Below are 25,094 nucleotides of genomic sequence, written 5' to 3' on the forward strand. Positions count from 1 at the left end.
TTTCATAGAAGAATAGATTAGCCGGTATTCTAATATTAGTAGATAGCTGATGGCTTTCATGACTCTGAAAACAATTCTTTTCTAAACTTAAAAAAAACACTTTTTAACTTCGCAATTCTGTTCCTTTTTGGTCTGTTTGTTGTCTAGTCTCGTTAATTACAGGCCAAAAATGACATTATTGTTGCAGGCGAAGGCTTCAAGAGGGATTGGTGTCACACAATATAACGTTTTTAAAGAATTCGTTGACTTTACTGGCTTCGACACGGAAAATAAAGTAAATTAGTTTTTGATTTTTGTCATGTTTGACATTAAGACATATTCCGGATAATTGCAGTTCTCAAGGTCTTCTTCTGGAAGAATTTACAAAACTAGTTAGTTATTTCGTTCTGTAATAAATGGCGTTCATGTCTTTGAAAATTTTTGTTCGAAAAGAATTAAAGTGTTACTTAGTTTCGCTTTTTTTTTCTTTTTTGTCTACTTGTTACCTATCTTCATTAATGAGAAGTCACATAATCCATTACCGGTGCTCGCAAAAAGTGCAATCGAACATATTTTGAGGCCCATAGTATGGTTTTACGGTTTCAAAAGCGTTTTCTGCCCTGTTTTAATTGATTTTTTGTTTGTTGTCTATTTGTTGCTTTTTTTTGTAACCGCATAAAAAGTTGAATACCGGCAGATCTTAATCCCTTCAATAGAAACATTGGTAAGTGCTCACCGATGAGAATTTTTTGTTGATTTCTAATGGTTTTCATTACTTTGAAATTAATTGTTTTAGAAAAAACAGGCGAATGTTTCAACTTTACTGTTTTTGTTCTTGATTGTCTAATTGTTACCAAGCCTTACTCCCATATATTTTCTGTTGAATTACAAGTTTTTTTGATTAAAATCAGGTTTATCTTACGCTCTTTTGACTTTGTTAATAAATTTTGTTTGTTAAAACGGGCATGAAGTTTTTGATGTAGTTAATTTTTGTTGTTGTTGTTGTTTGATTTTGCTGTTCGTCTTGACTCGCTTTCCTAATTTTTGCACATATCATCAATCTAATGCACCATTTTTACTCCACCACTGAGTTATTTGCTTTGGAGGCTATGTTTTTGTTCATACACCATTTTTTTAAAATGTGCTTGAATTTCTGGGTTTTTCATCGCACATTACCGAGTCGCCTTGTTGTTATTAGTAGTCTCATTTTAGTTTTTACAATGGAAATAAATTGGATTATATCGTGGAACAAACTTTTCGAGGATATCTGCACATTTTGCGATTTTATAACGTCAATGAGAAGTCAAACTAAAGCTCTAAGTTTAATCATACTAGAATCTACAAAGAAACAAAAAAAGTTAACTAGTTTCGACGCTTCAAAATCTTTCAAACTGCTTTTGAAGTGGTTTGTTTTTGATTAGATTTATTTTCGGATCTTAGAGATAATTTTTTCGCGTGCATAATGTTGACTGCACTTGGATAGATGCTACTTTTGATTTCTATTTTTACTGTTTTGAATTGCTCTCGAACAAAGAGAGAAGTCATTATTGTAAATGTAAGGGTCTTTTTCAAGCAAAAATATTGCTTGAGCGTTTAAATTCTTCGAGCAAATTTCAACTCCTTGTTATTTATTTGATTTGAGTTATCTGAACTTCGCTCTAATTCACTAGTGTCAGCTCAATCAAGTGGTGGCATTTCACTGCTAAAAGTTAAATTTTTAAAAGTGCGCCAAAATTGGTGTAATGTTTTACTTTATTTCTATAAATAGATTCGAGCTCCTTCTAGTCTGTCGAAAATAATTTTGGTTCTTTCCCATTATAGCCCCCCATTATATTATTATTACCATGATGTGGGGCTATAAGGCTATAGGTTATCTGACCACTAAGCGGGGGGGGGGGGGCTATAATGGGAAAGATCAGTAATTTTTCCGCCACGATTCAGTTATGTTTTCTGTTGTTCTTCTGCTAACGCTTTGAAAACTGACACATCTGTTCCAGCGTTGCATCGAGGCTATTGTTCAGATCGATCAATATACAGCGACCTATCCTTATTCATTTGGCTCCTTGTGATTTCATAAGAATGGTGATTTTTTCAGATTACGTCTTTGTGTTGTAAAATCTTCTGGTTTTGTTGATTAGTTATATCAAATAAAGGCCCAATTGATGGTTTAGAAAGACAAAAGTGACCCTACATAATATCTTTCGAATCGATTAAAAATTTCAAAAAGTTCTACCAGTACTCTTTGTCCTTTTAGAAGCCTAATCACTGTTTGAAAAACGAGAAGACAACTGAACTCTCTAACAAGACATAGGTGACCTTTTGTGCATCTTCAGTCAACAGTTTAGAGCTTTACGGTTCTGGCACTAGGTATTTTGTGAAATATTTGAGAGTTTTTCAGATTTGCCTTCACTTGACGCTCTTTCTGCTTTCTTCGAAGTAAGTTTCAGTGACGGTAAGTAGCATTGGGATTTCTAACAAGGCATTAATGGGTTTTTGATAATGTTATCAGTCGAAAACTTGAGCTTTTGTGGCATCTTTACGATGTTTTTACGTTTGGAACTGGTCTGGTTTTGTCACTTTTTGTTGTTGTTTTCTTTAATTACTACTAATATCATTAAAGAAAAAGACTATTGGAAATTCTAGCGAGCATCGATGAATTTTTAAGAGTTTGAGGTCAATAATTTCTGCTGGTAGTTTCATTCAAATTGTTTCTAATTGAAAAACTCCTTGATTTCTGATTTTTTCCCAACTATTATTGTTTTTGACAAAGTTTGTAGTTGTTTTTTCTAAATAAATCACATTAATTTTCTCATTGCTCAATGGTTTAGATTCTGTTGCAAATTTATGATTTCGATACGAATGGGGAAAAGACAACACATGTTATTTGAACTTTGTCGACAATTCGTCCTTTGTTGTTGTCTCCAAATCTTAAAAAAGGATATCATCAGATCTGTGATGCAGTCTAACTGAATCAGTGGTTTCATTTTATAGCTGGAATTACTGACTATTGTACATCTATTGTTAATAATTTTTAGAAATTTTTAAAAATCTTGTTCAGCAGTAACGTGTTTTGATATCTACAGGTTAAGTGTTCATCTATGAGTTTCGCTAAAGGTTCGGTTTTTGTCCTTTTAAATTTTTTGCGCTGGTTGTCCGCGTAGTTTTTGTGGTAAAAGGTGTGAACTTATTCGTTGTAATATGATTAGGTTGGATTAATCTAACATCATTAAATTTCGAACAAAATGGAGGTTTCCTTTTTCCGGATTTTCATTCTGTTTCTTTGTGCGTTTGATTTTGCTCAGTATCAAAACATTTGCTTTGCTGACTGAAAGGGAATGCGGTTACTCTAATAACGCTAAAACTTTGTTTATTAGCCATTTCTTCTCATTTGATCTATTCTACGATAGATGTTTTTATTTGGCGCCCCTCTTTTCCTATTCAAGTTCAGTAACATCTCTTCCCTTTCAACATCTGGTGGAATAAATGACTTAAACGAAAGAATACAATGGCATGGATTATTGTCTGGATAGGCTATAGCAAGAAGCAATGATGAGTCGCAGTTAAGAACTGATTCCTCAATAGAAAATTTAAGGGAGATTTCTGCCATTTCGATAAAAAAATATATTCGCAACAACTCAATCAAACGTAATCAATCAGCAACAAAGGGAACAAACATTTTTCAATCAAAGTTGAAATACACAACCTATGAAGGCCACTGAACCTACTATTCACACTGGAAAAAGATAAACTGAAATAGACTGATAAACACTACGATTGACAATGCTTGGGCGAAGGCGCGAAACTTGTACTACTGCTACTACTACTACTTCTACAACTACTACTACACAACAACTAATTTTTACTCGCACATCGACCTCCACCGACCTCCTCCGCTCTCCGCCCCCTTTTACCTCCACCGACCTCCGCCACCGACCTCCACTGACCTCCACTGACCTCCGCCACCGACCTGCGCCACCGACCTCCACCGACCCACCGACCTCCACCAATCTACACCATTTTCAACCGAAAGATGTAAATGCACAACTTTGAAGAAGAAGGCTGGTGTCTAAGGGCGGACTTTTTGGAAGCATCGTGAATTTTTCAAAAATTCATTATTTTAAATTATGGAATTGCTATGCGCATACTGCAACATGTTGCTTGATACTTGTCAGACTACTCAGTGAGACGGCAGAACGCTAGTGAAAGTAGAATGCATGTCTCATCATGCTCAGACAAACAGAGGTCCCCATCTCATCATACACAGACAAACAGCATTCAAACCGTTGTCATTATTTTTGTGCTGATTCAATGCTCAGTCTGTCAGAATTGTTTAGTATGCAAATAAGGAGATTCTGTTCTGATTAAAATTGGAATATATTGATTCAACAATGATATGCTATGAGAGGAAACTCCGAGATATTTTATTGTTTTTTGACCAGTCGTTTGATCTATCGTTTTTGACCAGTCATTTAATAAAATTTAATAGAAAGGAAAAAAATTGAAATAAATTTATAGGGGTCATTTGGATGATAAACTTCTCTTAGGACAATGTTTCAGCAAACCAGAATTTGTAACAATATCGAATACGATTACGATTCGAGAGGTCATTCAAGGTTAAAATGCATGTTAATTGTTGGGCAAACCAGAGAAACGGGTCTCCAATCAGGCAGAAAATGATTTTTGAAGCGTTTTGTATCAACAGTTGAATAATTTTAACAAACATTTATTGATAATTTTATCTTTTTTGGTTTTGTTGATCATTTTTTTCTTAACGATTAAATCTCAAAAACGAACGATAACTTTGAACTTTCTAACAATGAAAAAATAAATTGATAATTTTTTTAGTCCATAACCTGTTGATTTTGTGGTTTCGACAGCTTTTTTGCCTCTTTCTTGTTTGTTCTGTTTTTTAATCTTTTCTGTCGTATCATCACTAAATTATAATAAGGGGATGACCATTGGTTTTTCTATGACGTAATGAACGGACTGGTTTTTGCTTTCGGTCAGTAATCTTTGTTTCTGACGATTTTGAAAGTTTAGGTCTGAAAAAATTTAGTTTTCAGGATTTTGGTTTTCTATCGTTTTTTAGTTAAGTGATTATTTTTTAGTGGCTGGAACCGTTGACTATGACAAATTTTGCTTTTGCAAAGTTTCTGCAATTAAGAAACAACGCATTTTTAAATTACTGGACAGTACAAAACTGTTACCTATTATACACAGCGGTTGTTTACGTGTTTCAAATTGGGGATTCGTGTTTCAGTTTTTTTTCAAAAAAATACTATTAAGCATTCTTGAGTTGAGCGAAATGCCCATATTTGTCACTACTGCCCTCCTTTTTTTCTAGTTTGATTCACGCAAAATTAATTTTCAGTGAAAAATGTCCTAATTTTTTCAACCAAGTGTGATTTAATCTGACAAATTATACATCACTAAATTTTCATGATAAAAATTTTTTTTTTCTAGTTTCCTTTAGGTTTATTTGAGCCTCATAGGTTTTGCTGAGCATGGAAAACTGACCTTGCCGTAAAAACGGTGAAGTTGGATTCTTGAGATTCTTTTTAACATAAACAAAAAGGGGACCTGCGCTGGTATTTTTTAAATCAGTTGTTATTTTGACTTGAGTTTCTATCCTAGATTTTAGTTTGAGCAGAGAAAGATGTATCAAGAAGCACAGAAGTACTATTTTGAATAATTCAAACACTTCCAGTGATTTTGTGTTTTTGAAGTCATGTTGTATGGATTTCTAGCCAGTTGTTTAATAAAATTTTTGAGAGCACTTAATAAATCACAGAATACAAAACCTAAACAAAATAAATAAGCAATAACTAAATAAACTTTTTTCTGCACTTTTTTAGTGTTTGAAGCTTGGTATGAAAAACTTGGACAGAAGTTGAACTCAGAATCTCATATTTTTGTTTGGAAATTATTGTTTACTTGACAAAATCACTTGTTTTTGTACCACAATGGATTTTGATATTTTCTTTCAAATAAATCTAAAATGTGACACTCAGCTCAGTTTTAGTTATTTTCAATGAAACAGAAAGTAACCCGACTGGCATTCAACTCACTGGTATAAATATATAATTAACAAAATAAAAACCAAAAAACAAATAACATGCGATTCGAAATCAATATACATCACCGGCTCAAAGGATCTTGATAAACATACGCTGACAAATTTGTAAGCTCAAAATACATCTGCTTTTGGTAAGCTGCTTTTTTGAAAAGATTTTTCAGTAGGAGTCCAGTTGTCAAATTTTTTGAAATATGTTTGGAGAGGGAGATACAAACTTTAAATAGCTAAAAGTACTGAGAAAACTTTCTGAAGAAAATAAAAAAAACACTTTGCCAATTTTATCCCTTCAGCACTACGTTGATCACAAGAAACTTTTCAACACTCGATCATCAAGTTTTTATGTTCAATTGAAAAGTTTAGGGATGATTGAGTTGATCAGGCGTCATGTAAATCTGATTTAAAAAAATTTTCGGCTTTTCAGAATTTCCTGAAGTACTCGGTAAGTGAGATACATGGTTTCGGAAAAAAAAACAGAAAAACCCACCAAATTTTTGTAAAAGAATTTGAAACATTATTATCCCCACGGAAATAAACCCTCACTTGAATATTTAAAAGCTGTGCATTGAGCACATTGGCAATACCTTGCCAACCATGGGGCCTAATATGAATACTGAAACTCAAATTTACTACGTGGGTTGTTTATATTCCCAAACAATTAAAACATTTTGAACATTTTTAATGTAGCTGATAAAACCAAAACTGATATAAGGCTGAAATGTACATTATGCCTCCTTTGGCCAATTTGGCCGAATCGTGGGCAAATGTGGCAATGATTTGTCACATTTGTCCACAATTTATGTCACTAGTTTCCACGGTCATTGTTGCATTCAATTGTCCTCAAGCTAAAGTTCTCAATTTTATTAAAAAACTATCTTAGACATAGTGCACAAACTAATTTTTTTGTTTGCCATATAATGAGTACGTTCAATTCAACGATTTGCCTTTCTAGTCCGCAATTGGCAGCTCCACAAAAAATAACTTGTGTCTAATTGAAAATCAGTTTGGTTTTCTTTGATTCCTGCCTATTTGGCACTTTCGATAACACAAAAATTAAACCGTGGACAATTTTAACGGATAATTCCAACCATTTTCAACTTTGAACTAAATTCACCCTACTAACACTAACCTTATGACACGGACAGCAGTAAAAATTCCCGATGAAATCAAGCAAATCTGCTTGTTTTAGTGTACGTTATGAGTGTACGTTATGAGTGCGTAATGTATGTGCAACAATTTTTCGTTGAGATACGTAATGCCTTCAAACTATTGTTATGCCAGCTTTTACAAAGTGCATATTGTTAAAATAAGTACATGTTTGAGCTTACTTCATTTGATTGTAACAGTTTCTTAAGCATTTATTGATGAGCAATTGCAAAACTAAAAGGGGGCCGATCCAGTTTGTTTCTTTGGGGATTTTTTTTTCGTGGGGGTTTAGTTTCTATTACAATCAGACTGGAGGATATCAGACTGAGGGCGGTTTTTTCCTAGTCTCAAGAGCTGATAATGGGCAATCAGCGTTCGAGGCATAAATGAACGATTTCATTGATTCATGCTATAACCAGTGGTTTTAAGGCTATCAAATATTTTCGAGAGAATAGGAAAAAAATTTGAACTTTACTCTCTTTCGTTCTTGGTTTTTGTCAACTTTTAACTTAGTCTGATTACTGAAAAGTTTTATAACATTTTTGGTGAACCAAAATTAATGTTTCTGTGGGCTCAACAAACAGTCTTTTGACTGATATCTTTGGCGCTTATACAATATTTTCATAAGCGTTTTTATGAGTTTTTTATACTGGTTAATATTTAGAGTTCGTTTTGTCTTTTTCACATAGATCTTTTACACATAGACTCTAATCAAATGAGATCAAAGTAGAGGACCGAAATACTCTCAGTTAACCAAAGTTTTAAATGTTTTGAAAATCTCATATGTTAAACGAAGGTTATGTAAAATGCTTTGAGCTTCCGTAAAAATTGTTATTTGTGCTGAGTCCTTTTTTATATTCTCTCTGTCAATAGGTAGCTCGGTATCTGTAAACATAGGTCAAATCTTTTTTTCTAGTTCAATCAATACAAATGTTTTGTTTTCAAATAGTTTTCTTGGCTTTGATACTATGCATTTTCTTTTTTCAAATGCGGTTTGGGATATCTGCGAGTTTTTGAGGTTGTTCATTTTTTCCTAGCCATGATATCACACTAAAAGAGAGGTTCCATTTGCGTTAAAATTTTGTGAAATTTTGTTATTAGTGTCTTCAGTGAAGACAAAATCGTTTTAGCGATTGCGACAACGTTTTGTTTCTTTTGTTTTGTACTTTTGTAGTCGTATGGCCTAATCTGGATAATGATATACCTGAGTTGTTTCCTAACCAATTGTCGATTAACAGGTCTCAAATGCTTCCTCAATTATCCATCAACAAGTATAAATGATCTTTTCAATGGTTTCAGTTGATAGCTAATGGTTTTAGTTACTTAGTAAAGGGTGGTTTTCAAAATGGAAACTTATTTTTGAACTGTGCCCTTTTTGCTGTCATTTTTTTATATGTTTCGGAGTTTTATTAAGGATAGGTCTCATATCTTTTTGTTAGTAATCTGCAGTTTCATACGTTTATTTTAGATGGTATCTGAATCCATTTTGATTTTGTTGTTGTCTATTTTTAACATAGGCATCAGGTTTTGAGTGTAATTAGTGTATGTTTTATTCGACTTTTACATTTGCCTGTTTTTTTAATTCTCAATTTTGGCAATTTTCATCTAATGCAGCGTTACTTTATTCGTTTATTGGTTTGTTGAATAATATATGTTAACTTTTGTAAGTTTTCCATCTCTTATTCATTTGATTGACCATTAAGTCAATAATGTGGATGAGCGGGGTCGGATTATTTTGTGCAAACTCACATTATCGAGCCTCCTTTTTGAATTAAAAATAAAACGTTTAATTTTGACAATTGGTTAAACCGATAAAAATTTAGTAAACGCTTTTGGCCATAAAAATATATCCAGAAGGAAAAATGAAACGAGGGAAAAATATCCAGAAGGAAAATGTATCTCATAAACTGCCCACATTTTACTAAAAACTGTTGAAATTTTTTATCCTATAATTATGAAAGAAGTTTTAACAGAAGTCCTCAAGTATTCAAACATTTCAGCTGGCATATCCGACTTTTGTTTTCTTTACATTCACCTCTTTCCGAAAAGGATCTAAAAATGCCCTTAGCTTCATAGCTTGATCATTTCTATGAAGTACAATGAACTGTCCATACATCCATTAATTATGAGGCCTTATAAAAGCAGCTTTCAGAAAACGATAAAATTAGCGAACTAAATTAAATTACTTATTTTGAATATTTGAATTAATTAATCATTAATGTTAATGGAACGCGTGGTAGTTCAACAAAATTTCATTCTTACACATATGAAGACGAATTTAAATGTTTCAGCTACTAGAGCGCGTACAAGATCAGGTAAAACTCAATTCGGAAGGAAAATTCAGCCGCATAAAGCTATCACAATTGCAGCAGTGACTGCAATGTTGTCCCTGATTTGTTGGCTACGAAATTAAACGACTGAAAAATTTTCCTATTATCCTGATGACGAGAGAGAAGCACTTTTGAATATTAAACGATTTCACATCAATTCTTAAATTATTTGAATTTACTGAATATTATAAGTCCTTGTTTTAATTTATGTTTTTCTTAAAGCTTGTTATCAAGTTGCTCACATCACAAAGAAAGGAAACAAGTTCCCACTTGCGCCCCCTGGTGTTCACCATAGTGTCTAGTTTGTATATTTTAGGGCATATTCTTTATGAACTATATCAATTAGAGGGCTGAAGGCCCCTGCACCCGATGCTGAGATCTATTTGCAGCACAATTTTCAGATTTACATATTTTCCAAATTATCATATTTGGGAGCAATTTGGTACGCATATGATGACATGAAGATACCATGTTGCCACTGATTTAAGTTTTCAACTCAAAAACAGGCAAAAGTTATATCTTGGCTTGTTGTTTGAAATGAAGTTCCATTTTTGCTCCATTTTTCTGCTTCACTTTCTTGAGCGTTGATTTGCAAAAATTTTGTGTTCTTTTCTACGATCTGGGAAAATTCTTACATCAAAATTTACATCACTAGACTTGTATCTTAAAATTTCAGCCAATTTTTTACTGTTAACCAAAAATTTAGAATTGGTTTAATAAGTTGAAAAGGTGCAGATAACAATTAGCACCAGTGTGGTAGGTTAACAAAAATGTGAATACTGACTACCTGAAAGTAAAGTGTCTGCAACAAAATGCTTTATTATTGCTTGTTTAACAGAAAACTTGGGGTCTAAACTTTATTCTCATATAGATGTCAGCATACTTTAGCAGTCATTTGTGCTAGTAAACCAAATGAGCTCCGTTCAATGTCACAACAAATAGCTCGTACAGTTGACTCAGTTTTACGCCACTTGAGAAGGACTGCCGAAGCGACAAAATTTTGAGGGTAATAAAAGTTTTTGAGTTGCCATTGACCATTCTTGAAAACTTTTCGACTTTTTTTGCCGACAGCAGACAGGAATTGACTTTCATAGTAGACAAAAAAGTTTCTCATTTTGAAAAAAAGCGATATCAGTGTTTTAAAAAAAAATATGCGCGTTGTCGCTCCCCCCCCCCCCCCCCCCCCGTTTAGTTCCTTAGTTTGACGTTGTAGATAAGTTTGATGAAACCGCTATGAAGTTGAAGTGCATGTCTTATCAATTTGGAAAGATGAAAAGTTGAAAAATAATTATCATTACCAATTCAATACCAGTAGTCAATTCCCGAAAAGGCATATTTCAAAATGAGTGACACACTTGTCACATTTTTACATTTTGTTACTATTATTCACAGATAAACGTAACTCATTGCCACAATTTTAAGCTTCTAATTAGCCTAAACTGTGTTGCCCGAAAATATTTTTATTTATTTGAGACACAGTTCGAAGACTTAATTCTCCTTTTGAACAGTAATGTGGGTAATTGCAAAATTGATAATCGTCTTCTGAATCCAAAATTTTTATTGATAGAGTCATGAAAATGAATCACAATTTGGGCTTTCAATGATTTCGTATCCAATTGACGCTATCTTAGCGAGTGGAACTTATATGAAACTACGCAACTTATAGTATGAAATCTAGTGACTTATGGCATAGTGATTAGTTACAAAGCCAAGTCAATGATTCTCACGCTAGCCCTAAAAAACTAATCGTGGAAAGCAGTTGTGTTTGGCTCAGTATTGAATTCGCCCAGTATAACAATTTTCTACACACGCTTTAACTCTAATCTTAAAACATGGGACGCAAAAAATAACGACAAAAATGCAGTAAATTTTCTCGAGAAATCCGACATTGGACAACTAACGACGTGTGAAATCTTGACGTTAGCATTCCTATAGCTCCATATCATAATTTCTTTGCGTTTTTCAAACTAATGGCTTTTTCCTTGATCTGCTTTCAGTGTTGATTTTGCGGAAACCTGAACTTGACAAATTCCGGTCAAAATTATTCATCGAATATCAGTCAAAAAGCCAGATTTTTTAACCGGACTAAAAATATTGCTATAATTCAAAATTTCAATTACGACTACAGCTTATAGGGACAATAAATAAACGATTGCACAGATTAATGTACCTTTGAAAAAACAAAGCAGTATATATTCATATTGCCTTTAAATTAGAGTGAAAATTAAATTTTGAGCGCCTGTGCCGATAGAGAGAAGTCTTGAGTTTGTGACGTCACACACCACCTTCTAAGCACAGTGGGCAACAGGATGGCCATGGGTTGGAAGGGGATGCCCCCCAGGGAGGGGGGACCACTCCACACACAGGGTAGATCTAACACAACCCCCAATCGCATTGTGAAGAACGAGGGCACACTCTTTAGCATTACCACTACAAACATACCTACAACACATCACCCACTATGAAATATATGTGGATTTAAGTATTTACTTAAATGACAAAACAAGCGAAATAAGACCCAAACCTCGATTTGGGATAAGAACTATTACCGAGGACACAATGAACTAGGTCCAAACATCAATCCCTAAAGCCTTCAATAAAGAAAATTATATCTCGTATTAACGTAATGATAAAGAATTACTTTCATTTTTATGAGAAAGCAAATTTGTTTGCATCAATAAAACGCCGATATCTTAACTAAAAAATGAGTTAAAACAAAATACAAAACATAAATTGGAAATATTGTAAATTTGTCAATAGCAAAGTATATATTATTCAAAATTTCTCATAGACTAACACAAACATAAAAATTTTGAAAAACATTCCGGACTAATATCCATCCAATATCCCATCCATCATACATACAATTGAACCGATATAAAAGTTATCCGCAAGTACTTTGAAGTGGCTGACCGTATTTATTGATGACGAATATTTCGTTGCAGCAGTCAAATAGCCAGGAGAGAATGGCTGTTATCAAACTGGACAGTACCTCATACTCCACTAACAGTCTGTGTTTCTCAACATTACACGTGGGCAGTCGCTCTTCGTCCGTTTCTCCTCTAAAATCAACGACTTTTAAGATTCTGGTGTTAATGTGGTCTAAGCAGCGATTGTGACTGTGTTCATTCACACCCTTCATGCAAACCGTCAATTTCAGATGTCATATAATCGCTCAAACCACAGTCTCGTAAAATCTTCGTGCCAACGAATTTCCGGATAATAGTAAGCAACTTTTCTGATCAGAGACCATTTCAGTCTTGGATGGTCTGATCAGAGATGGTCTCCGTCTGAGACTTCAAATTGGGTCATTGCGGAGGAAAACGTATAAGTTAGCTATAATTAATGTAGCACTTTTTTGACAGTTGTAATAATTGCCATTTGTAATGTAATCGTTTGTTGACATAAGGTAAAAAATATTATAGTTTTTATTCACGGGGAGGGTGGAGGGGCTAGAAAGAAGATTTCACAATTAATTGCATGATGATCTGTCCAGAGAGTAGTATGTTACCTGCTGTAGCATAGTATACCACTAGTGAGTACGAGAGATAGATATTGTACAACACAAGTGAGGCTGATGGAGATGGAGACTAGTTTAAACGCATCCCAGATCACAGAGGAGTGTCTGCACCCACCCACAGTACCACTCCCCATCCTGTTCGTGTACAACGCTTGATACATCAGGATGTCCTGAAACAAAAAAAATAAGAACATATTTTTTAAAAACCGGCAAATTTTCTTCAGATACGCAAAGTTAATATTTTAACACTCAGCCACTGCTTTTAGCTAACACTTTATACACTCATGAAACGAAACTTGAACTATCTTGATACCGATCGTGCTAAGAAAATGTAACGATAAGTACGTACATGCAAAATCTTTGCAATTATCGACTATGCAATCTACGACCAAAACATATCGAGAGGTATCGTGAAAACATATCTTATCAACATCTTGCTGAGTTAAGATCCATGTTTTGTTACGAAAATCAAGATCTCGCATGACTTGGTAATCTTAATCAATCGTGGCAATCTTGGCATTCTGTCAGAACATTGAGCTGAATGATCTCTGCTCCAAAGTTCGTTCGATAATTGTCCAGAGTTGAGTGTCGCACACTGTTTAGATGCCGGTATCCAGATTTCATCGACACTATTGATAATTTGACCGTAAAAAGGCTACTTAGAAAAGGCTATTCTTGAAAAAGCAACTTAGATAATAAGTATGGTCCCGGGTTGACCAAACTTACCAACCATAAAAAGTTCCATAATGGTCCCATAAAGTTCCATAAAAAATTTCTTTCTATGAACTTGCTATGGTTTGTAAGTTTCCATAATGGTCCATTTTATGGTTTGTAAGTTTCCATAAAAATAATGATGGTCGTGTTATGGTTGGCAATATATCATTATGGAACTCTATGGTTGGCAAGTTACCAGTATGGAACTTTTTATGGTTGGTAAGTTACCGTTATGGAACTTTCTATGGTTTGTAAGTTTACCAATATGGAATGTTCTATGGTTTGTAAGTTTACCTCCTCTCTCCAGAACAAAACACAACAAACAGGAACATAATAGCTAAAATATGTCATACATAATATAACTTTTATATCATACAACTGACCATAAAACTTTTCTTTTATGGCATTTTGTGGTAAGTAAGCTACCATAAAAAAAATTTTTTGCACCTTTTGTTTTTACGCGTCCCAACATGGTTCTTTGTATGTAGGCACGCTAATCGACGCGAAATTGTGTAAATCTGACCAAAAAACTTTGAAACCAGAAAACGGGCCATAAAAGTTCTCTTTTATGGCTTTTTATGATAAGTAAGTTACAATAAAAATCAATTTTCGTATTTCGACATTCTAATTACAGAAATGATGTTTTCAGACCGTGATTCAATTTTTTGACTGATTTCCAGGCGGACTCAAAGTTTTTATGACCGTTGTGTGGTTAGTAAGTTTCCATAAAAACCATATATGCCGTTGTATGATTAGTAAGTTTCATTTATGGTGGTTAACCAGGGGTAGCTTTTCCGAATAACTAAGAGAGATTTTTTTTATGAAGCGTAAATTTATTCTCTGGGAAAATCTTGGTTCATTCTCTGGGAAAATCTTGGATCATTGCGATCATTGTTGTTAATATCAGTTCAGTTTGAATCATCAATGGAACCGCACTGGCTACCATTTTGGGTAAATCTTTCAAAAACATCGCCTCAATTCGCTCCCAAATATTCCATGCCATTGATTAACAGTCCATACGATGAGAATCAAAATTTTGCGCTCCACTCCCATATGCTGAGACGTCAAAAACTCATCAAAATTTGTTGTACCCTCTCATTGGGTGGCGCAACATTTGACGAAGATTCCCCATCTAACGGGTGAAACAAGGAATCAAAGAGTAGCTCGCGTTACATATGTGCCTATAATCTTGCTTCTCTTGCAATCAGCATGATAGCGGACAATTTTATTCTCTTGCTCTAATTGCTTAGATTGAAGGTACTTGAGTTTTGATTTAAACATCAATCAGTGAACAAATTTGCAGCATGAACAAATACTGAATCTCCAGTGAAGAACACCGGAAGACAATTTAATCACTTTTGTCAGAAAAAACTCACGCTTCGTTGTCCGCAAATTTTAAGTGTTTGAAAATTCGATGCCGTGAGGACCAATTTCCGGCCTTTTTATTGGTTCCGTCTCAGCCTCCAAAACTATTGAACCGAAAATACCCGAACCGAAACCATCAATTTATTTTACAAAAAATAGCAGTAATTCAATTTTGCAAAATTTACAAAAATGATAATTCATTGGGTATTTGATGACGAACGATTTCAAGATCCCAGGGAAAGCGAGATCTCAAGCCCTTAGGGTGTGAACGATCTTAGATTCAGAGGGGATCATGGTTATCCATACCATCCATGCCGCCTGCACTTGAGAGTCAACCGTTTCAAAATAAATTAGGAATCAGTGCTGAATAGAGATTAATTGTTTCCATTTTTCATGAAGAAGCGAAACGCCCTAATTGTTAATTTTTAACTCTGGATATTTAGGAAGACCGCTTCATTGCTTAGGTGACGCAATTGCAAAGCACAACAGATAACATGATAGAAGAGCATTGGCCTATTATTCACTAGCTTAATCTGGAGCTGTCAAAAGGTTCATTGCAGTGGGTAACCCTCGTTGAGATATATTTTCTATCGTGTAAAATAATACGCCTGCCGCGTTAGACGCCCTTTCCACCTGTTAGGTGTAACTATATATTGCCTGTTAGGTGACTATATACACCTGTTAGGTGTAACTATATATTGCCTGTTAGGTGACTATATACACCTGTTAGCTGTAACTATATATTGCCTGTTAGGTGACTATATAAACCTGTTAGGTGTAACTATATATTGCCTGTTAGGTGACTATATACACCTGTTAGGTGTAACTATATATTGCCTGTTAGGTGACTATATACACCTGTTAGGTGTAACTATATATTGCCTGTTAGGTGACTATATACACCTGTTAGGTGTAACTACTATATATTGCCTGTTAGGTGACTATATACACCTGTTAGGTGTAACTATATATTGCCTGTTAGGTGAGTATATGCACCTGTTAGGTGTAGCTCTAAATAAAGTCACGAAGAAAGGTTTGCTCTTTGGACGCAAAATAAAAGTGAAAATATGAGGTTCCCGAAATGACGTGCGTTGAAAGAGAAATAACCTTCGTGGCTCTCACCTGTTGGAGCTGAGCTTAAGGAATAACAAAATTGCGTAGGACGAAAACTATTACTGTGTTCTATTTTTATCCGGATTATCCATCCCCCTGGCGATAAAACTGTGTATAGCAAATCAGAAACAGCCGCGTATGCCACGTCAGCAGAAAAATTGTTAACAAACTGAAGGAAAAAAACAATTCACAATCCCAATTGTCTTGTCAGGCTAGCAACTCGAGTTAGCACATAAACTCGGCAATAAATTTGTTGAAATATTATAGTCTTGAGAAGTATATTTGTTACTGCGTCTTGCCAAAACCAAACACTTGAGCAGTATAATTGTTAAATTGATACTGTGTCTTGATACCAAAAATTTGTCTTGAGCAATATTCTATCTAATATTGTGTCTTGTAACGAAAACGTCTCGAACAGTGAATTTAATTTTCTGTGTCCTGATTTCCAATCTTCAACTCGTGAGTACTCTGCGAAAAACGAAACACACACAACTAGGATTAAGTTAGAAAACAATTTTTCATAACACTTCTTAGGCATATATTTTTGCCTTAGATTTGTTTAATCAAAACGATTGAACTGGTAAACATATAGAGATCCCGTTTTGTGTGATCTGTGGACCCAGTTCAATTGAAAAAAAAATCCAAAACTAAGTTAGTTCAATTAGTTATTGCAACGGTAAGTATAGCAGAGCGGATATACAGTTACAAAAGCATACTGCATAAACGAAGTATCCGGACAGATATTGTAACCACTCAGAACGAACTGGGCGGTGTGAAACTTTCTTTGTGAAACACAAGGAGAGCAGCCGTTACACTTGGTCCACCGACCCGGACAGTGCAATAAACTGCTGTCCAATTCAACAAGTGAAGTGCCAAAGGCATTAACGAATAAAACAAAGCTCAACACGCAATTCAACGAGACAAAGCTAATTAGGCAAAGTACATTATAAGTTGAATAGCAAGGCTTAACTAAAGCAAATAAACAAAAGTACTGTAGAGATTCAAGCTGCAGTCCCAAAGTACAAACTAAGTGACTCCATCATAGAGTCAAGACATTTTGCATAGACAGATTAGCAACTGCCAAAAACAACCCGAATGAGAAACTCGGGAGAGCCAGAAGCTAATCAAAAACCACGATAGATCAAGCAAACTCAAGACCATTTATCAACAGCTACTGAAGCTTGACGACTCTCTTTGCATTCTTCTGCGGAAGCGATCAAATATTCTCCGTGATGCCGAAATGTTTGAACTTAACGAAGCCCAACGACTGAATTGGTAACAAACATTAAACGCAGATTGGTTACCATACATTCACGGAGAAACAAACATGACGGATCAACAGAATCAAACCGCAAAATTGACAAGCGATGCAGAACCAACTGCCGCTAAGTCTTCACTGTCTGTTTTAGGAGTTTCTCAACGAACTGCTGAACATGGAAACCCAAACAGGGACAATGACTCAAAGGCCTCCTCTGGTAAACGAGCTAAAAAGGTAGAAAAACTTGCGGCTTTAGAGAAAGACTTTGCATCAAAAATGAGGTTGAAGAAAAATGAATTCGAATTGAAAAGGAAAGAGACTGAAATGGAGATGCAACTTTTTGAAGAAGAAGGTGCACTGAAACTGGAATACGAGAAAGAAGCTCTTGACGCAAGAGCATCAGATTCTGATGATAGTGCAGCCCCTATTATTCGAGGTAGATCACCATTCAATTGGAAAACCCCGAAGAACAAAGATTTTTCTGGTTGGCTCGATAACTCGGATAAATTCTCTAGCCTGCACGATTACAGTTTCGAGCGTGCGAAAACTAGAATCAACAACAATTATCCCAGGGTAAGCTTCAATCGCGAGGGTGTATTTAAGTCACGGTCACAAAGTGGAGAGCGTGCCAGCGCATCCCAGGCGCAAGACAAGTTTAAGCGCAATAAACCAAGCAGTAGTAGTTAGCTGCCTAAATTGAAGTTAAACTCTTTCGACGGAAACCCCCTAGAGTGGCCGGATTGGTCGAATATGTTCAAAGCAACGGTTCACCATCGCAATATACCCAACTCAGAGAAAATGAGCCACTTGAATACTTTTTGTTGACAAGTAAAATAAAGTCAGCTATATCAGGAATGGGCTATTCGGGAGAGTTCTACGCTCAAGCTTAACATGGAATGGAAGTTTGGGTGACCTTACCTAATTGTCGACGTTTAGCTTAACATATTGCGCAAACAACAACCAATTTTAATGCACGACGCAACGGCTATAATTAATTACTCAATAACAATCAGCAACCCAGTTAATGTACTGAAGCAATACAATTATGAGGGCGATCTGCGTTCAAGTTCAACACTGCAAGTGGCAATTGAAAAACTGCCCCCAAACTTGAGAGAAAAAAGGTTCTTCTTCGTTGACGAAAGTCAAGAAGATAGACCCGATCTCACTCTCCTTGAAAAAGGGTTCGCTCGAATGGCTTTTGTGCATGAAGGAATGCCATCAAGCAAGAGTGAACGAAAAGAAGATGATCGACCAAAAACGGACAAGGAAAAACGATTCTTTAAATCGTCAGATGTTATTGCGAGTTCGAATGCGAACAAAACGATGCGATCAAATGCAAAACAACACCTGTCCACTATCGGATGGCACTCATAAAATATGGAACTGTCCAATATTTAAGTGTATGAATGTCACCGATCGCTATGCGGCAGTGAGAAAAGAACGCTTATGTTATGGATGTCTGGTGAAAGGGCATGCGATCAAAGATTGTAAAGTCCACCCGTGCGGTATAAATGGATGTACCAAAAAGCACAACAGACTACCACACTCAGAAAACTAAATGGACGAGGGTAGTCACGCAGTTAACGTAAGCGCTGCAACAATCAACCAGAGTAACCAAGTTACTACTTTTTTCAAATAGTTCCGGTATTGGTTCAGAGCGGTGGACTCAAAGGTGCATTCGATTGAAGCGTTTGCACACCCATCAATCTCGTTGGTAAACACGACACATGATTACAAGGAACTGAAGAACAACTTCAGACACCTGAATGTTCTCATTAACAGAACATTCAACCTGATGGAAGTAGGCATCCGACTTGGACAAGATGCCTACGAAATTCAACGTCCATTGGACTATGAGATTGGAACACGAAGTGAGCCTTTTGCCGTCTCAAAACAGAACTAGGATGGGTAGTCAGTGGTCCCATGACAGGCAAGAAAAGTCAAAACGTTTGTAAATCTGCCTTCACATAAGATGTGAAAGTGGCAGAAAATATCCAATCCTGGTGGGACATAGAAACCTATGCTTCCAAAATAAATGTTGTAAGTTAATCAAAGAAAGAGCAGCAAGCTCAGATGTTTAAAGAGAGCACAAAGTTTACAGGCGAGCGGTACGAAGTGGGCATGCTCTGGAATGAACCAGAACCCAATCTACTCAGTGTCAGCTCTACTCAGTGGAACGAAGATTACAACGAGACCCAAAGTTAAAAGATTTGTATCAACAGTCAATTGATACAGATGTTGAAAAGGGATTTGTGAAGATCCTTGGTAAATTGGAAGTCAAAGGCACTTTCAAAAAGGAATGGTTTTTGCCATACCATCCAGTACTAAACCCCAACAAACCGGATAAAGTTCGCCGTGTTTGCAACGCTGCAGCAAAATACAAGGATATATGCCTCAATGACAAGTGGTTAGACGGACCCGATCTACTACACGGATTGATTAGAACATTATTCAGATTTCGAGAAGGACTAATAGCCCTAACCGCTGATATTGAATCAATGTTTCTGCAAATGCAAATTCCTGAACGGGATAAAAGCTGCTTGAGATTCCTGTGGCGACCAACAATGAACGGACCTGTGCAAATTTACGAGTATCAACGTCATGTTTTTGGAGCAAAGAGTTCACCAACATGTGCCAACAACGCTCTGAAGGGAGTAGCCATCGATAACGAGGACGAGTTCCCAATTGCAGCAAAAACAATCCAAAACAACTTCTACATGGACGATTTCATCAAGTCAGTCGAAACACTTGAGGAAGCGATCAAGGTTTTCAAGCAAATGCAACCTCTTCTCTCAAAACATGGATTTGATCTGAAGAAGTGGATCACCAACAGCAACGTTGTAACCAACGCAATCCTAGAGGACTTAAGATCAATCAGCAACACAAAGCAGGTCGAAATAGAACCGAAAGGAAGGTTCATCCGTGCTTGGGCTTCAGTGGACGATTGTCGATCATAGTCTACAGGTTTGAAGAGGTACAACAAAGAAGTTGAGACCCCAATCACCCAAAGGAAGATCTTATCTCTAGTTTCTTCAGTGTTTGATCCTCTTGGACTGTTTGCACCATTCAATGTTCATATGAGACAACCCCTGAAGAGCATCTGGACAAAAAATGGACAACATTGGGACAACTCAGTAGAACCTAACGAAGAAGAGGATTTTCTGAAATGGAAAAACCAGCTTCCAGAAATAGCAGAAACCAGCATTGGTAGAAGATACTTCAGCACAGCCAAGGACAGATGGGAACTTCATGTGTTTGCCGACGCATCTGAGGACACAATGTGCGCAGTGGCATACCTACGTTCAAAGCCCAAAGAATACTCAGCAGGCTTAGCATCTGTAATCGGAAAGTGCAGAGTTGCACCGATGCGACATCTTTCCATACCACGCTTGGAACTACAAGCAGCAGTGATGGCGGTGAGACTTAAAGAACAGATAGTGAAGGAACACGAAAGGAAGATTCACAGTTGTAACTTTTGGACAGACTCCACTACTGTTCTGCAATGGATTCATAGCTCCCACCGTAAGCAACAAGCGTTTGTTGCAAACAGAGTGGCTGAGATTTTGGATACAACTAATGTTTTACAGAGGAATCATGTGAGTGATATTAACAATCCAGCTGACATCGGGACACGAGCCATCAATGTTAATGAACTTAAGAGAAGTGAATGGCTCACTGGGCCGGCCTGGTTGAAGCAACGAGAGATCGAATGGCCTGAACAGGTGAATTTAACATTTGCTTCAGACGAACAAAACGACCAAATGGTCTTCTCGGCAATGGTTGAAGAGAAGAAGCTGATGCTTCAGTGGGAACGATTCAGCAATTTCAATCGACTTGTAATGACAATGGCATACGTACAGCGCGTATTTAGAAAACACAAACCGGCAACAAAAACACTAAGTGTTGAAGAAGGAGAGGGTGCACAAGCAGGCATCTTCATACTACTGCAGCAAGAACAGTTTGCTGAAGAGATGAAATCTCTCAAGACTGAAAAAGAAATTCCCAAAAATAGCAAAATCCTCCAGTTTTCACCATTCATAGACCAGCAAGGACTTATTCGTGCCCAAGGCAGAATAGGTAAAAGTCAAATGATCTTCGAAACGAAGCATCCAATACTGTTACATTGGAAGCACCATGTAGTTGAATTATTCTTGCGAAATGAACATAAGAATAGTCATCACGAAGGTACTGAACATGTCATAAACATAGTTCAGCAGGAATTCTGGATCCTAGGCATACGAAATGCTTTGAGATCGATCAAAAACAAATGCATTAGATGTAGAAAGGGAAGAACCCAAACAAAGGCATCATTAAGGGCAGATCTACCAGAAGAACGATTAGTCGCATCAACAGTGTTCTCGAATGTGGGCGTAGACTATTTCTGACCATTCACAGTAAAGACTGGTCGAAGAAACGAAATGCGTTGGTGTTATTCACATGCCTTACTGTACGTGCGGTACATATAGAGATTGTACCAAAACTAGACACTGATTGTTGTCTGAACGCAAATATGCGATTCATTGCACGAAGAGGCAAACCGGTCAAAGCGATTAGCGATAACGGGACAAACTTCCTTGGAGCTGAAAAAGAACTGGCAGATTATATAGCAGCATGGAACAAGAGGCAAACTGAAGAACATCTGATTCAACAAAGTATCAGATGGAAGTTCAACCCACCTGCAGCACCAAACTTTGGAGGAGTGTGGGAAGACTGGTTAGGAGTTGCAAGAAGGCAATGTATGCAGTGCTGGGCAATCGATCAGCCACGGAAGATGTTCTGTCAACCACGATATGTCTTGTTGAACAGACGCTGAATGCTAGACCGCTGACACAGGTCAGTTCTGATGCTACCGGTTTAGAAGCTATTACTCCAAACCATTTGCTACTTGGCAACAAAAACCTTTGTTTACCGTATCTATCAGGTGCAAAGCAATTTGTTGATCATAGAAAGCTCTTCCTACGAACGCAAGCTTACGCAGACCTCATCTGGGAGAAATTCCGCAAAGAGTACTGGCCAACGTCGAATAGTCGAAAGAAATGGCAGACCACAACGAACAGAAGTCTTCAGCAGGGTAATCTTGTGTGGTTAGTGGAAGACAGTGACAAACGTGGATACTACGATCTGGGTCGAATAACCGAACCCTTTGAAGGTTCCGACGGAGTGTTTCGATCAGCGACAATCCGTACGAAAGACGGATACTACAAGAGGCCATTGGTGAAGCTCGCTCCAGTACTACCAACTGGCGATCATGTTTTCACAAAGAAAAACAGGGCCGGCGATGTTGGAGCTGAGCTTAAGGAATAACAAAACTGCGTAGGACGAAAACTATTACTGTCTTCTGTTTTTATCCGGATTATCCATCCCTCTAGCGAGAAAACTGTGTATAGCAAATCAGAAACAGCCGCGTATGCCACGTCAGCAGAAAAATTGTTAACAAACTGAAGAAAAAAAGAACTCACAATCCCAATTGTCTTGTCAGCCTAGCAACTCGAGCTAGCACATAAACTCGGCAATAAAACTGTTGAAATAATATAGTCTTGAGCAGTATATTTGTTACTGCGTCTTGCCAAAACCAAACACTTGAGCAGTATAATTGTTAAATTGATACTGTGTCTTGATACCAAAAATTTGTCTTGAGCAATATTCTATCTAATATTGTGTCTTGTAACAAAAACGTCTCGAACAGTGAATTTAATTTTCTGTGTCCTGATTTCCAATCTTCAACTCGTGAGTACTCTGCGAAAAACGAAACACACACAACTAGGATTAAGTTAGAAAACAATTTTTCATAACACTTCTTAGGCATATATTTTTGCCTTAGATTTGTTTAATCAAAACGATTGAACTGGAAAACATATAGAGATCCCGTTTTGTGTGATCTGTGGACCCAGTTCAATTGAGAAAAAAATCCAAAACTAAGTTAGTGAATTTAGTTAATGCAACGGTAAGTACAGCAGAGCGGATATACAGTTACAAAAGCAAACTGCATAAACGAAGTATCCGGACAGATTTTGTAACCACTCAGAACGAACTGGGCGGTGTAATACTTTCTTTGTGAAACACAAGGAGAGCAGCCGTCATATCACCATTTAAGCACTTGAAAATTTTTCCATTTTCTCGAAGAAAATCCTGAAATGGTTTGCTATGCTGGCTGACAGCAAATGTCTTCTATCTGTGTGACTGTCGATCATTTTTTATAGACAAGTGCAGTCAATATCTGTTTCTTTTATTCAGTACATGGCAACAACGCTCCCCGTTAACAACGCGCCAGTGGAGCTAATAATTTCTCAAGTTTAAGTACATCAAAGGTGAACATTTTAAGGATTACGAGAGATTTTTAGAGTGTATAACGTCACCAAATGAGTGGGGGCAACTGAGTACTATGTTCGAGTTAAATACTTGGCTAATTAGAGCGGTTACCGAGAGCACTTGTTGACAATCCGAATATGCGAACCATAACGTTCTCAAACGGATCACTTGAACCAAAAATTAGAACTAGAAAGCTGATATCGCGAAGACCTTTATATATATATATATATATATATATATATATATATATATATATATATACATCTTAAAAACACCTTAATTTTTTACCTTGATTTTTAAGGTAAATTTACCTTAACTAATATAATTTACCTTAAAAGTTCAGATTAAATTTAAGGTATTTTTAAGATAAATTTCAGGTATTTATTCAGGTATTTATACCTTAAATTTTAAGGTAATTTTTGCGCGTTTTTCAAGTAAGTTTAGGTAATTTTACCTTAACTGTTCAGGTGTGTTTTTCAGGTAAATTTAAGGTATGTTCAGGTAAAAGTTCAGGTGGTGCCCCCTTAATTTTTCAGGTAATTTTCAGGTAAAGATGAGGTAAGTTAAGGTAAGTTCAGGTAAGGCAAAACTAACTGAACGTTTCGGGTAAGTTAAGGTATTTTTTCAGGTAAATTTACCTGAACTTTATTTAGTGTGTATATATACCCGGAGGTAGAACTAGATAGCTGATATCGCGAAAACCTATATATATATATATATATATATATATATATATATATATATATGCATATAAATATATATATATATATATATATATATATATATATGTATACCCGGAGGTTGGTGGCAGAGCAAATCAGCGCTTAAACCGTCTAGAGACATTCTTTTTTCTGGAAGGCCAGTACTTTGTTCATGTCTCGTTTTACACTGGCTAGTCTTCTTTTTTAAGTGAAATTTACTCCATGAAATTTAGTAGGTTCTGATTAACTCCCGCCAACCAGGGAGTTAAGCAGAACCTACTGTTTCCTACGCGAAGCGAGCTTCTGCGTGGGTACTTATAACAACTATTTGGATACCAAGTCGTAACCAGCACTTATAACAACTATTTGGATACCAAGTCGTAACCAGCTAAATGGACTTTGTGGTAATTGCCTGCAGACTAGCTTAAGTAAAAGGAATGTGTATACTACTATAGTAATTGCAAGTTATAGGTTTGAATTACTCTCAAACTATACAGGATCAATTTAGCCTGGAAAACCTCTACGACCTCAATATAACAATAGTTGAGTTGCGATGTTTCAGCACTGAATAACGTTTTTTTCTGAG

At 36.3% G+C, this 25,094-nt stretch overlaps 3 protein-coding genes across 4 annotated transcripts in view; 2 read left to right on the forward strand and 1 right to left on the reverse strand.

Annotated features, from left to right (window-relative positions):
* The window catches only part of LOC142339356 (trypsin-like), an 81,512-nt gene extending 71,763 nt beyond the window's left edge, over positions 1-9,749 (forward strand). Inside the window, exon 9 of the mRNA XM_075389353.1 lies at positions 9,490-9,749. Coding sequence (XP_075245468.1) covers positions 9,490-9,611 — 122 coding nt within the window. The 3' untranslated portion in view covers positions 9,612-9,749. The remainder of the gene's footprint in view (positions 1-9,489) is intronic.
* The window catches only part of LOC142339355 (uncharacterized), a 243,356-nt gene that overhangs the window by 53,441 nt on the left and 164,821 nt on the right, over positions 1-25,094 (forward strand). The window lies entirely within an intron of this gene.
* Positions 11,627-25,094, reverse strand: part of LOC142339980 (uncharacterized) — a 19,341-nt gene continuing 5,873 nt past the window's right edge. For both annotated transcript variants that reach the window (XM_075390357.1, XM_075390358.1), the window contains exons 2-4: positions 13,040-13,218; positions 12,442-12,590; positions 11,627-11,970 (exon numbers count right to left, since the gene is read on the reverse strand). In XM_075390357.1, the coding sequence (XP_075246472.1) occupies positions 11,753-11,970; positions 12,442-12,590; positions 13,040-13,218 (546 nt within the window). In that variant the 3' untranslated portion in view covers positions 11,627-11,752. The remainder of the gene's footprint in view (positions 11,971-12,441; positions 12,591-13,039; positions 13,219-25,094) is intronic.

The sequence above is a fragment of the Convolutriloba macropyga genome, chromosome 5 (genome assembly GCF_964194025.1).
Source record: "Convolutriloba macropyga chromosome 5, txConMacr16.3, whole genome shotgun sequence".
In the NCBI taxonomy this organism is placed as follows: Eukaryota; Metazoa; Xenacoelomorpha; order Acoela; family Convolutidae; genus Convolutriloba; species Convolutriloba macropyga.